General features: G+C 43.1%; 2 protein-coding genes across 4 annotated transcripts in view; one reads left to right on the top strand and one right to left on the bottom strand.

Moving 5' to 3' along the window:
• CTNND2 (catenin delta 2) overlaps nucleotides 1-15,237 on the top strand; it is a 414,955-nt gene that overhangs the window by 141,214 nt on the left and 258,504 nt on the right. The window lies entirely within an intron of this gene.
• LOC108539686 (methyltransferase-like protein 5) lies at nucleotides 12,980-14,015 on the bottom strand. Its single transcript, XM_017888569.1, has 2 exons — nucleotides 13,622-14,015; nucleotides 12,980-13,283 (listed from the first exon to the last, which is right to left on the bottom strand). The coding sequence occupies exons 1-2, from the start codon at nucleotides 14,013-14,015 to the stop codon at nucleotides 13,129-13,131; spliced, it is 549 nt and encodes a 182-aa protein (XP_017744058.1). The 3' UTR covers nucleotides 12,980-13,128.

Genomic DNA, 15,237 nt, shown 5'->3' on the forward strand with positions numbered 1-15,237 from the left:
CAGATAAAAATCCTCATCCCTAACTTTTCCTACTGCTCTAGTGAACTTGGATTTAAGACCATCTCCTCAGTTCCCCTCTGTATTAGTCCATTCTCATGCTGCTATGAAGAAATACCCAAGACTGAGTAATTTATAAAGAAGAGAGGTTTAATGGACTCATGGTTCTGCATGGCTGGGGAGGCCTCAGGAAACTTATAATCATGGCAGAAGGCACCTCTTCACAGAGCAGCAGGAGAGAGAATGAGTACAAGCAGGGGAAATGTCAGACACTTATAAAACCATCAGATCTCGTGAGAACTCACTATCACGAGAGCAGCAGTGGAGGGAACCGACCCCATGATCCAATTACCTCTACCTGGTCCCACCCTTGACATCTGGGGATTGTTACAGTTCAAAATGAGGTTTGGGTGGGGACACAGAGCCAAACCATATCGTTCTGCCCTGGCCCCTCCCAAGTTTCATGTCCTCACATTTTAAAACACAATCATGCTTTCCCAACAATCCCCAAAGTCTTAACTCATTTCAGCATTAACTCAAGAGTCCAAGTCCAAAGTCTCATCTGAGACAAGGCAAGTCTCTTCTCCCTATGAGCCTGTAAAATCAAACACAAGTTAGTTCCTTCCAAGGTGCAATGGGAGTACAGTCAGTGGGGAAATATACCTATTCCAAGTGGGAGAAATTGGCCAAAACAAGGGGGCTATAGGCCCCATGCAAGCTTAAAATCCAACAGGGCAGTCATTAAACCTTAAAGTTCCAAAATGATCTCCTTTGACTCCATGTCTCACTTGCGGGTCATGCTGATGCAAAAGATGGGCTCCCATGGCCTTGGGCAGCTCTGCCCTATGGCTTTGCAGGGAACAGCCCCACTCCCAGCTGCTTTCACAGTCTGATGTTGAGTGTCTGCAGCTTTTCCAGGCACATGGTACAAACTGTCAGTGGATCTACCATTCTGGGTTCTGGAGGATGGTGACCCTCTACTCACAGCTCCAGTAGGCAGTGCCCCAGTGGGGACTCTGTGTGGGGGCTCCAGCCCCTTGTTTCTCTTCCTCACTGCACTAGCAGAGGTTATCCAGGAGGGCTCCACACCTGCAACAAACCTCTGCCTGGACATTCAGGGCATTTCCACCCATCCTATGAAATCTAGGCAGAGATTCTCAAACCTTAATTCTTGACTTTTGTGCACCCACAGGCTCAACACAGCATGAAAGCCACGAAAGCTTGGGGCTTGCACCCTCTGAAGCAATGGCCTGAGTTGTACCTTGGCCCCTTTTAGCCATGACTGGACCCAACGCATCTGAGACACAGGGCACCATGTCCTGAGGCTGCACAGAGCAGGGAGGCCCTGGGCCAAGCCCACAAAACCATTTTTCCCTCCTAGGCCTCCATGCCTGTGAAGAGAGGGGAGGTGAAGGTCTCTGACATGCCCTGGAGATATTTTCCCCATTGTCTTGGTGATTAGCATTCATTCAGCTTCTTATTACTTATGCAGATTTCTGCAGCAAGCTTGAATTTCTCCCCAGAAAATGAGTTTTCCTTTTCTATCACATTATCAGGCCTCAAATATTTCAAACTTTTGTGCTCTGCTTTCTCTTGAATGGTTTGTGACTTAGAAATTTCTTCTGCCACATACCCTAAATCATCTCTCTCAGTTTCAAAGTTCTACAGATCTCTAGGGCAGGAGCAAAATGCTGCCAGTCTCTTTGCTAAAGCATAGCAAGAGTCATCTTTGCTCCAGTTCCCAAGAAGTTCCTCATATCTATCTGAGACCACCTCAGCCTGGACTTCATTGTCCATATCACTATCAGCATTTTGGTCAAAGCCATTTAACAAGTCTCTAGGAAGTTCCAAACTTTCACACATCTACGTGTCTTCTTCTGAGCCCTCCAAACTGTTCCAACCTCTGCCCATTACCTAGTTTCAAAGACACTTCTATATTTTCAAGTGTCTTTACAATGACAGCCCACTCCTGGTACCAATTTACTGAAGACTAGGTAATTTATAAAAGAAAGAAGTTTAATTGGCTCACAGCATTGGGGAGGCCTCAGGAAACTTGCAATCATGGCAGAAGGCACCTTTTCCCAGGGTGGCAGGGGAGAGAATGTGTTCAAGCAGGGGAAATGTCAGATGCTCAGATCTCATGAGACTCACTCATTATCACAAGAACAGCATGGAGGAAACCACCCCTGTGATCTGATTACCTTCACCTGGTCCTGCCCTTGACACATGGGGATTTTTACAATTCAAAGTGAGATTTGGGTGGGGACACAGAACCAAACCATATCACCCTCCCAGCAGTGAGGTGGAACTGAGGAGGGAGGGCTGGGTGAGGTCTAGCTCAGCAATCTCCAGTGACTAAGGCAGAGTTTGAATTCCACTGAGTTCTCTGATCCAGGGTAGAATATTTAGCTTTAAATACTTTGTAGATCAGCAAGTGTTTAAAAACTGAGATAGGAGTGTAGTCACATAGACAGTAGTCAGAGCCAGATTGAGATAAGATCAGAAGAAAAGCAGTTGAGGAAAAATTAAAGAGGATAGGAGAAGGAGAAGGAATAAAGTGAGGGGTCAGGTGATTGCTGCAAACACAGTTTGTGTGGTCCGTATTCATGGGCTAATGAATATCTGAGATGGAAGTGGATCCTCGCACTTTCAAGGGCACAGGCATGATTAGTGTGGATGGATGGCAGTACTCCTTGAACGATGTCTGTCATCTACATTGTCTCCTAGATTTTTTGGAAAGTCAGCATAAATTAAGCCTCTAGACAGAGGAATTATTAAACATGGATACTTCCTCAGGTGTATGGACTATAAGCATCTTTTAGGAGGTGTCTAAATGCTGCTAACTTTTGAGCATTTTTTATAAATCTTTTCTTCATTCTTTTTGGAAACTCCCCTCAGCTAAGAATATTGTGATTATCCCATTGATTTGGGGATACTAAGTACATTTCATGGATTGTGAGGATTGCAGTTTATTTATGTTCCTCCTGCCTGCACTTTTCCCCATTTCTTCCAATGCATACACCAGAGTTGACATGCAGGTGGCACCCCCTTTCGTATATAGACAGTTATACAAAACAAGGAGTGTATATATGTATATATATGTACACACTATATGGCTTCATTCAAGGTAATATGTATCTTAGTGATTTAAAAGTGTTTGCACATTTTCAAGTGGCAAATAGGGATTATTTTAAAATGTTTAAATATTTCTATTTATATATTTATTTTTAGAGACAAGGCCTCTTTCTGTCACCCAGGCTGGAGTGCAGTGGTGTGCAATCATAGCACACTGTAGCCTTGAACTCCTGGGCACACTCAGTCCTCAGCCTTAACCTCTCACGTATCTGGGATTATAGGTGTACACCACCATGCCCAGCTACATATTTAATTTTGTTATAAGTTAATAAATCAATTAAATTTTAAAAATGTAAGTTAAGCTAACAAAATTATAAATGTTCAAATAATTGGAAAATGTATTTTCTTTTAAACATAGACCATCCTTATTAACATGCCTCATTTTAAACAACATGCCTTATTTCAAAATTCAAACTTTATTATGTGACTTTATGTGTGAGAAGGATTGACTTGTACTCCTTTCTTTTGTTAGAAATGTCTGGTGAGCACGCACTGATAAAGATGTAATTTCAGGTTTTGACCTGATTACTTCTTGCTATATCAAAAAGTAGCGTCAAGCTCATATATATATATATATAATATAATATATATATATATATATATATAGCAAAGGGCTTATATATATAGCAAGAGCTTATAGCAAGGGCTCTGGAGCCAAGCTGCCTGCATTTGGACCCTGGCTGCCATGCTACTTTCTAGCTCCATATATATATATACACATATATATATATATGTATGTGTATATATATATGTATACATATATATATATGAAGTGTTTACAGATCTTATATAGTAAACTTACACAGGCCCAAGATAAGAACTCTTGCTCTAGGAAATCAATCTTGATTTTATTTTTCTAACTCCCAACAATCTTTCCAATTATCTTTCCAATTATATCATCCTAACTGCTATAAAGCATTTTTGTTTTTAAAGAAATGAAATTTTCAGTCCTAGTGGAACGCAAGAGTGTATTGATAGCTAGCTTTGTGTTAGTGGGAGGGTCCAAATATCAATAGCATATAGATCCTGTCTTTAAGGAATCTGGCTGGGTGTGGTGGCTCATGCCTTTGGGAGCCACCGGGCACTTTGGGAGGCTGAGGTGGGAGGATTACTTAAGCTCAGGAGTTCAAGACCAGCATCAGCGACATAGCCAGAGCTTGTCTCTACAAAAATTGCAAAAATTAGCTGGGCATGGTGGTGCCCCCCTGTAGTCCCTGCTACTGGGGAGGCTGAGGCAGGAGGATCTCTTGAGCCTGGGAGGATGAGGCTGCAGTTACTGGAGATCAGGCCACTGCACGCCAGCCTGGGTGACAGAGTGAGACTCTGTCTCAAAAAAATAAAATAAAATAAAAAGAAACCACAACCTGCAGGAGAGAAAATAAGTAAACAGGGCATTCTAATACCATGTATTACACATGATGGAGAGGTGAAGCCACAGCAGTAAACTGGGCATTTGCATTCGCTTTTTTTTTTTTTTAAGAGACACAGAGTCTCCTCTGTTGCCCAGGCTGGAGTGCAGTGGCACGATATTGGCTCACTGCAACCTCTGCCCCCTGGTACAAGTGATTCTCCTGCCTCAAGCCTCCCAAGCAGCTGGGATTATAAGCATTCACCACCACACCAGGCTAATTTTTGTATTTTTAGTAGAGATGGGTTTTCACCATGTTGGCCAGGCTGGTCATGAACCCTTGACCTCAGGAGATCCACCAGCCTTGGCCTCCCAAAGTGCTGGGATTACAGGTGTGAACCATCACACCCAGTCAACAGGGCATTCTAATACCATGTGTTAGGCGTGATGAAGAGATGACGCCACAGCTGGCGAGAGTCCTTACAGAATGCTACATCCCAGCCTTGTGGAGTCAGGGAAAGTCGCCTGCTTCCTACACTGATGGCTACACTAAGTCTTAAATTAGAAGTTGCCAGAAAAATATAACCTAAGGCATACCCGCTTAGAACTGATGGAAGACAGCCATCATATTTGCAGTTGTCTGTTTGTGTGTGTGTGTCTGTGTGTCTGGACTAGATAGTTTCAATATATTTATATCATTTATACTAATATTTTGTCAAAATTCAGATTGCCTTTAAGTATAGAACATAGAAATTGATTTCTGTGTATAAAATATACGTACGTTTCCCCTCCCCCATAACTTTTTATTCCAACAAATTTAGACTATTTCATCTGTTAAAAAAATTGAGACTCGTTCCTGTCTACTAGACTTAAAATGCTTCATAATTTCTATTTTATTCTTAGTTCTTTCTACCTCATATAGTTCAAGCGAATGTGCTATTCATCTTTTCAGTCGACTACCTTTGAATCATTTCTTCTCTTTCTTTCATCATAAATTGTTTCACATTTTTGGAAAAGAGCCTGTATTTCTTTGATTAAATATCAGTAGAGAAGATACCACTGAGCTTATAGCAAGGGCTCTGGAGTCAGGCTGCCTGCATTTGAACCCTGGCTGCCATGCTACTTTCTAGCTCCATGACCTTGAGCAAGTTGCTTTACCTCTCTGAGACTCTGTCTCCCAGACTATGAAACTGCGACGAGACTCCATATCATGGCAGAGAGAACACACGTAGACTGCCAGCACAGAGCAGGTGGCAAAGGAGTGTGAGTTATTCTTAGTGTGGGCTGCAAAATAAATAAGGAAATCTCTCTCCAACAGTTAAATGTAAAACCAGTTCCATAGTTTTATAGACAGAATACTTGTACTGTTCATCATCCACATTTTGAGATCTGCTATTGTCGGCAAGGGAAGCTGAATGCACACACACGTTGTGTGTGACTCTGTGCTGAGCCGCTGTTTACACAACTAGATTCAACCACTGCCCTTTAGGAAGTTAGAATCAAACAGCCGTCTGCACATACCAACATAAAGCAACATATAGACCCAAATACTTGCTATGTTGATATGTGAAAGTGGAACTAATTCATATTCAACAGATAATCATTGAGCGGCTTTAAAGTTCCAGGCTCTGTTTTTGAACTCAATAATCCGGCAGTGAACAAAATAGACCCCCATGAGTAGGGGGAAGTGACAATAAACACATATAGGCTGATATCGTTTGGCCATGTCCCCACACAAATCTCGAATTGTAGCTCCCATAATTCCCACATGTCGTGGGAGGGACCAAGTGGGAGGTCATTGAATCGTGAGGACAGGTCTTTCTTCTGCTGTTCTTGTGATAGTAAGTCTCACGAGATTGGATGATTTTATAAAAGGGAGTTTCCCAGCACAAATTCTCTCTTTGTCAGATGCCATGTAAGATGTCCCTTTGTTCTTTCTTCATCTTCCGCCATGATGGTGAGGCCTCCTCAGCCATGTGGAACTATGAGTCAATTAAACCTCTTTCCTTTATAAATTATCCAGTCTCGAGTGTGTCTTTATCAGACATGTGTAAAAGGACTAATACACAGGCATGCATTGATCGTGGGTGAGATGGTGATGCGGGCCATGGAGGAAATACAACACAGTAAAGCGGGTGGTCAGTGATAAGGAGTGGGTGGAGAGAGGCAGCTGCCATTCTGTAGCAAATGGTCAGGAAAGCCCTCTCTGAGAAGATCTCTGAGAAGCAGCCTCAGAGCAGAGCTTGAAGGCAGTCAAAGAGAGAACCTCAGAGCTAGGTCTCTAAGGCATGTACTCCAGGAGTGTGCTTCCAAGGGCTGTGGGAACGAAGTACCACACACTGAGAGATGTGGAACAATGGAAATATGTTCTCCCATGATGCTGGAGGCTAGAAGTCCAAGACTGAGAAGGGGCAGGGCCATGGTCACTCTGAGACTCAGGGTGGAATCCTTCCTTGCCTCTGCCTGGCTTCTACTGGTGGCCACCAGTACTCAGCATTCTTTGGCTTTATGGATGCATCACTCTAATCTCTGTCTCTGTCTTCATGTGGCCATCTCCTCTAGGCGCGTTTCTTTCTGTATCTATTCTCCCCTTCTTATAAGTGCTTACGTTGTACTGGATTAGGACCTATCCTAATGACATGATCTTAACTTGATTACATCTGTGTAGACCCTATTTCCAAACAAGGCCATGTTTGTAGGTCCCAGATGCTAAGGTTTCAATATATCTTTTGTGGGGGACGATATTCAGCCGATAACAAGGAGTAACAAAGAGTGTGGCTGGAACCTAGAAAGTGAGGTGGCGAGGGGTAGGAGGTGAGATCAGACAGGTAATATCCCAGGGTTGGATCACGTAAACCACGTAGGCCAGTGCCCTGTTATTAATATCAGAGGAGAGAGAGCTGGGTATGCTTTTTGGCAGGGTGGTTTGGAAAGTAATGCATCTTAAGAAACAGTGCTTCACCAGATTGTGGAATCTATGAAATGGTCAAAGGAGGGGTAACTAGTGGTATAAAAGGAGAGGAAGAGAAGCTCTAAAGAAGAAGGGAAATGGGTAAATTCACTGGGTAGTGTCAGCCAAGAAGAGGGGAGAGACCAAACTGCAATGCAAGAAGACAGGGCGTTTATTGGGGTCTTACTCTTAGAAATTGTAATTCAGGCTTCTGAATTTGGCTTCTGAAGAGACAGAGGGGAGTAGGGGATTTTAAGAGAAAACTAAAAGGAAGCTCAGAGTGATTACACAAATTGTTTTGGAGAATTATTATTGGTAGAGGTGGCTGACTTAGAACATGCATCCATAGTTTACTGGTGGTCACTGTTCGAGGGTTGCAGTGCTGGAGAAATTCAGCTGTTTTCCAGAATGTGGTGGTCACTGCAGTTTGACCCACTTCAAAGGTTCAAGACAAGTTCCTGGTTTTTCCTGGGTTTTTTTTGGTTGTTTTTTGTTTGTTTGTTTGTTTTGCCAGTTAGCAAGAAACACGGGCTGTCCTTCTCACAATGACTGTCTGACTCCAATTTAGAGCTCTGAACCACAGAGACAGCATTTCATATATCACACTTCACAGCGGGATTGCCCAGGAAGATGTAAAAGAAGCCAAAAAGGGCTGCCCAGTAACCTACAGTAGCCACTTGTAATCATCCAAAAATGACACAAAGAAAGTGTCATAAAAACAAAGTGGCTTATTGGATCTGAAGGAGATGTGAGTGATTTATGATAGGACATGTAATCTGTAATTAGGAAGTAAACCAGAAAGACTCAGAAATAAGAGAACGTTAGTAAGTGGGAGAAAGTGGAGGGGTATTTGACGAAGAACCTTCCAGAACAACACTGTGGAATAGTCCAGGAGCCACGAGGCAAGATGAAGCTCTCCTGTGAGGTTGGCCACCAGGATACTAGCGGCTGTGCACACAGCCTGCAGGAAATAGCTGGGTGACATGTGAGAAGTTAGGTCAGCACAAAGGAAAAGAAGGAAGGCAGTGACTTTAACAAACAGAGTTATAATTCCTATTTCAAAAAGATATGGGCTCTTGTCATGTTTAAATACAGCCAGGGAAGGAGAAAGAAGAGAGCGAGAAATGTGCTGAGGGTCAGTGTACCAGGCCTCGATGGAGGGGTTAGCTCTGTGGAGAAGTTAAAGCTTCTCAAGAGCTACAACCTTTATGAACACAAGAGAGATGTGATATGTGATCCACAGTGAGCACTACTGCAGCCAAAGGCCAATATATTTTTCCATTTTCATAAAGGCTTGGTCCTTCACACATGAAGGATGATGGACGAGGCACACTCAGGAATTATTGAGCCAGTGCTTTGAGCGGAAAGGACCATGAGTCATCCTCAGTGGAGGAGATAATAAGAAGGCAATATTGCTAACAGCCTGGGACAGAATTACAACTAAAGAGGACAAATACCACTGCATGGAGGTATAGATCAACTTGGAGGGTAAGGCAGAATCATGGACTCAGAATACAGGGGGAAAAGCCTAATAAGAAGGCCCCCAGAGACACCAAATCATGGTGATTCGGTCGTGTTTTTACTTAGCAACAGATGGGACAGATGAGACACAGGTGATCCCAGGCCAGGTGATCCCAGGCCAGGTGGCCCACTGCAGCTCCCCGCCATATGCATCTCTTTTTCGCACATTGTATACCTCTCTACCCTCCTGTCTCCACTGCCTGCTCCTTCTAACTCTCCTTTCTCCTCCTTTTCCTCCTAAACCTAAGCTGGTTCTAGCATCCCATAGCCATCAAGAGGCTTGTCCTGGCCTTGGAGATTTTCCCTGCAGGCTAAAGAGACTTTAGGCCTCCTCCAACAAAGGCCTCTCCTCCCAAATGTCAGGGAAACGTCAGACGTCAGCGTGACAGTTCTGTGTGAAGTGCCAAATGAGCACCTCTCCTGGCTCTAGAGGTCACTGAGCAGAGACTTCAGCAGATATGGCTCCCCCAGGACCAAGTTGAAGGGCCCAGTTCTTGATAGAAGAGCTAATCTCTCTAGGGGCAGTAGAGACCTCACTGGTTTGGTGATCTTTTCCATTTAGAAGTTTAACAGGAGAACTAGGAGAGGAAAGGAAACTACACTTGGGGAAGATGGAGCCTAAGGATGGGAATAGCCCTTAAAGTTTGTAGGAGGCAGCAAGAAAGGAAAACTGGCATCTTCTTCCCCAACTGGCTGTCAGCTCAGCTTCTGAGCTGGTGACTTGCCTTGGGCTGCTGGAGTACAGTAGGGAGATCACACAGGGATTCAGCCAGACTTTGAGCAAGGACCATGTCCCTCTATGCTTAAAGGTTTCTTCAAGGAAGATGGACAAGGGCAGGGTCGCAGGGGAGAAAAGAGACTGGCAATGGAGGGATTTAGATGTGTTCCTGCAGGAGTGTGGCAGAAGGGGCAAAGCAAGGTGTAGGCATCAAAGATGCAGAGCCAAAAGTGCAAAGATGTGGGGTGGCAGAGAGCTCCAGCCACCTAACTGGCCCCTGCTAGAGCCCAGGAGTCACTTTGGCAGAGATGGCCCACAGACATAGGCAGTGGCCTGGTAGCCTCATGGCCTGCCTTTATGTAAGGAAACACCTCTTCCTTCTCCCTCCCGCCTCCAGTGAGAAAGGAGGAAGAACAGGGTGGAAGGAGATGGGTGGGAAGGGCACACCATGGGGCTGGAGCTCACATCCAGCCTGCTTCAGGAGGTGGGATGTTGGAGATGGGGGGGCGGGGAAAGGATGGAAGTGGTAAAATGGACAGGCTTATTCCTTTTAATTTTTTTGAGACAGGTCTCACTATCTCCCAGGCTGGAGTGCAGTGGTGTGATCAGTTTTCACTGCAGCCTTGACCTCCTGAACTCAAGAAATCCTCCTGCTTTGGCCACCCAAGTAGCTGGGACTCCAGACAATGGCCACCATGCCATGCTAATTTTTTTTAAAATTTTTTGTAGAGACAGGGTCTCCCTATGTTGCCCAGGATGATCTTGAACTCCTAGACTCAAGTGATCCTCCAGGCTTTGCCTCCCAAAGTGCTGAGAGTACAGCTGTGAGCCACCATGCCCCACAGGCTTTTTCTTTATAACCAGAAGGAGACCATTTTAATAGCCCAAAGTGAATGAAGTTAAGGAATCAGACCAGTATTGTGATGAAATGTAGCTACCCTGCAGCAAGGCGAGACTCCTGATTAATTCCACCAGGTACACTAAGTTCTCTTTGCAAAACAGACATGAGTCAGAGAGCAGTCTCTGAAAGTGGGTCATGACTTGCGAACAATGATGCAGCAGGTATTTTTCAGACCTCTTTCAAGGTTTCCTTTCTGGGTTTGCTAAATTTCACTTTGGGTTATTTTAACTCCATTTCTTCTTTGGGCCACGCTTCCCTTCTATTTTAATGGGTCTTCTTTTTATCTTCCATCCGCCTCTCCACCCGCCCACAAAAGGTTTGTAGTCTTTGCAATAATGAGCAGAAGAAACAGATGACCTGCATGAATGTCAGTCCATTCACATTTGCATCACAGGTGAAGGAGTCAGCACTCACTGAGGGATTTCTCACTGTGCTTTGCTGTTTTGAAGCATTTCTGATATGTCATCGTTTAGAGAAGAAGACCTGTACCTGAAGAACTAGTTGCTTTTTCAGGGACATAGTTCAACTTTATATCCACCATAAACTTCTTCATCTGGCATTCTGGTCATTTCTTTTGCTTTAGTCTGTAGGGGAAGTGGCAGCAAAACTTTGGCCTTTCTCCTCCTGGTGACACTCGGCTTCCTATTGCTACCAACTCAGCACCCTCAGACCTTTTTTCCAAGTGAAAATCTCTAAATCATTGAACCAAGGAAGAGGCATCTTGTTTATCTGTCATTTTCTTGATTTTTCCCCTCCAGACGTTCTCCAGGTTTTTCTGGCTCACAGAACTGGAGAGAACATCTTGTCAAAACACTGAGAGAGACAATACAGGAAGGCTTCGTATCATGTGATGTCGATCCATAGATGATAAGGAACCATCATCTCCTAAGATTTCATTGCAGTTACGAACTTTCCTATATTTTTGCAATCTGTTTCATTAATCCACCCTATGTAAATGATCTTAGACTTACTCCTTTTGAGCCTCTGACCAGTCTTCCAACCTTATCTCCCAAGGTTATTGTTCCAGTTCATCTAAATCTAAAGATCTAGACCTCCTCAACCTGGTGGAACTACAAATGCGTAATAACCCTGCTCTCTGGGCACCTACATGTGCCATCTTGGAAACAGTTAACACAATGGAGGGGAAGAGCCTCCCTGCTTTGAACAGGTGCCCCAGTTGACTGACTTTAAATGTATGCAAATTTCTGGCTTGACCGCATTTCAGTCATTTCGTATCAGATGCTGATTGGAAGATCTGTGTCTTCTTATTAGATGCACTTCAGCATTGCAAATGTTTTTTAAATATTTCAAGAAAAGCTATAGGTGCTCATTATATGACTATTCTAGTTTGTTAGCCTTAGTGCACTTTTTAACCATGCTCCAAATGTAAGGAAAAAAAATCTGCTTTGCTAAGAGCTCTTCAAAATTCACATTGCTCTTCTGTACTGACAATCCTTCTTAATTAATTTGCCTCTTGCATGACAAGTAGAACACTAGGTTGGCATTAACTCTTCTGTTATTTGTATTTAATTGTACTTATGGGATGAGTTCTGTGTTTCCTGTGGATCTATACAGGCTCTCTTCAACTTCCAAAGATTGTTTAAAAGAATCTTGCAATTGAAATGTGTGTTCCCTGGAAACAGTGTGATATATTGGGAGATTAGACCCACACAAGCTTTGTTAAGCCAAAACGTGTCTGAACTCTAGCAGTGGGTGAATAATACTGGCATATCCAATCTCTAAGTATTTATGGAGATGGTCAAAGAGCATTCCAGTAGGGTGCTCGGGACTCATCCCAGCATAACATACCCTTGCATGGAAGGGTATGTTCGCTGCACACTTCCTTTCAAGCTTTGGAATGGAAGTGGGGACTATCCTTGCTGCTGACCCCAGGTTATCAAATCTGTTGTCTGGAGCAGGGGTCCTGGAAAAATGGAGACAAATGAAAAGGAGCACAGACACAATGACATTGCCATTGTTAGGAGGGCTGGGTGAGCTTTGGGACTCCAAGTATGAATTGAATGACGGAGATGTCAGGAGTAGAAGCTCCTGTCTGCATTTCCCTTAAATCCCAAGGGAACTTCTCAGACTTCACCAACTGCCTGGCACTCCCTTCATTTAATTCTACTTAACCTAACTACTGTTCTTTCTGTTGCCACCACCTATGGGGCTTTTAAGCCAGTTTCCCTGTTTCGTGTCCACTTGGGAATAAGACACAACCTCCCGGCTGTTCCTTATTCTTTTCTATGTAATGCAAACACACTCTCAATTTTGATGGTTTTTTTTCATGGGTTTTTACCATCTTCACAGGTGATGGAGAAGCATACCAGGAATTAAGTGTTTCCTTCCTGTGTGTCCCTCTTCTGTTTTTTTTGTTGTTGTTGTTGTTGTTGTTTTTGTTTGTTTTTGTTTTTTTAGTAAACCAATTTTTTATTCATTTTAAATAGGTTTTAAACTACTTTTGTTTGCAGGGGCTTTTAAAAGGAAAACCGAATTAGGTCCACTTCAATGTCCACTGATTTCTTTTTATGAAACTTGTATGATGCTGGCAGGTCATATCAAAGCTCTGCTATAATATCTATCTTGATTTTCCATTCTGCAGCTTTCTTTTGAACATGTTCTCTAGTTGAGGATTTGTGTAAGGAATATACTGCTGTTCTTGCCATTTCCAAAGCAGTCTTTAGAAAAGCCATATCTGTCCCTTTATTATTTTGGTCCCAAAGGGAGGATTCATAATCACTGTATCGAATGACTTGGACATTCTGTTAGATAATACGCACACATCACATTGAACCATGTCAATATTTGTTAACTCAAACTCTTCCACATTCCTATTAAATATTTCCAATGCATCTTCATCTATGTCAAATCCAACACACAACCCTGCTCCTAACATTGCAGTTCCAATGCTAAGTACTCCACAACCACATCCTAGATCTGCAATGACTTTATTTTCAATGTCATCATACGTGTTATGGATTGTANATACTGCTGTTCTTGCCATTTCCAAAGCAGTCTTTAGAAAAGCCCTATCTGTCCCTTTATTATTTTTGGTCCCAAAGGGAGGATTCATAATCACTGTATCGAATGACTTGGACATTCTGTTAGATAATACGCACACATCACATTGAACCATGTCAATATTTGTTAACTCAAACTCTTCCACATTCCTATTAAATATTTCCAATGCATCTTCATCTATGTCAAATCCAACACACAACCCTGCTCCTAACATTGCAGTTCCAATGCTAAGTACTCCACAACCACATCCTAGATCTGCAATGACTTTATTTTCAATGTCATCATACGTGTTATGGATTGTATAGAGCATACATGCTGCAATGTGTGACCTGGTAGGATACTGTTCTAGAAGTAGCTTGGGCTTTTCGAATCCATCCACTTGTTGCAGGCGACTCTCTAGTTCCTTAAGACTTAATTTCTTCATTTTGTTTTAAAGTATGGACTCGTAGGGTTTGAAGGCACAGGATCTCTTGGGCCAACCCGCGCCTCCCTCTTCTGTTTTTCTTTCCTGTTGTGAAGACACTAATAATAATATCGTATACAAATGATAAAAGGGTGACATGGACAGTTGAGCAGAACGCTTCCCTTCGATTGTCTTACAGACCTCCCCTTTCAAGATGGAGCTGTTTGACGATTACTGGTGAGTAGAGCTAGGGAGGTGGAGTGAGAACTAGGCCCCCTATTCATAGGCTGGAATAACTCTACTCTATCCTAAGAGATACTGAAAATAGACCACAGAAGAAATAACTCTATCAACAGAAATCTAAAATTTCAGAGCTGAATAGTTTCCAAAGTTCTTTTCCTGGGCCAAAGTCAAGGTTTCCTGAGGGGAGATTCTGATCCTTTGACTTTTTCAGCTTCTGAAGGCTGGCTGCATTCCTTGACTTCTGGTTCCTTCCTTCAACTTCAGATTTCATCATTCTGACCTCTGGCTCTAACATCACATCCCCTCTCCCTGCTTTCTTCTTATAAGCATTCTTATGATGACATTGGGACCATCCAGATAATCCAGAACAATTGTCCCATCTCAAGTTTCTTAATCCCATCTCAAGTTTCTTAATCACAGCAGCAAAGTCCCTTTTGCTATGTAAGGTCATATCACAGGGATTAAGACCTGGACATCTTCAGGGAGGAGAATTACTCAGCCTATCGTAGAATTCCTTGTCCACCAATAAGTAAAACCTAAATACCTTGGAAGAAAAAAGAAAAATTGATGTTCTTCTCTCCGCGATAATATTCTAGGAATTTAGAGTACTTATGCTTAAGTTAGCTGATTTGAAAAATTCCCTGATGGAGGTTCAGGAAGGGATGAAACATGGCGTTCGTGAAGAAAGATTTTGATTCCATTCTTGTGATGGTAGGAGGATTAATAGTGGAAGCGGGTGAGGAGGACCAGCTAGGTGACCCCACTGCATGGGGAGGGCTGGTCTACTCTTCCACCACTTCTACCAAGAGATCTGGGACCACATGCTGAAGCTAGTTTTATGGCCATTTGTTGGGAAGCCACATTTTACACTGAGCTTAATCAGTGTAATTATACCTGGCCATTGTACTAAAGAAGTGGAGGCTGCTCAGAGAGAGTAGGGAAAGGTGGCTGTTCAAAAGGAAAGGTCTCATCTCATATCCAGCTGGCCCAGCCACACCTT

This window comes from Rhinopithecus bieti, unplaced genomic scaffold (assembly GCF_001698545.2).
Source record: "Rhinopithecus bieti isolate Rb0 unplaced genomic scaffold, ASM169854v2 scaffold_17184, whole genome shotgun sequence".
In the NCBI taxonomy this organism is placed as follows: Eukaryota; Metazoa; Chordata; class Mammalia; order Primates; family Cercopithecidae; genus Rhinopithecus; species Rhinopithecus bieti.

Coding starts and splice junctions, on each gene's coding strand:
- LOC108539686 (XM_017888569.1), bottom strand. CDS start 14,015: ATGAAGAAATTAAGTCTTAAGGAACTAGAGAGTCGCCTGCAACAAGTG. Junction 13,284..13,621: donor GAATCCTCCCTTTGGGACCA/AAAATAATAAAG, acceptor CCCTTTGGGACC/AAAATAATAAAGGGACAGAT.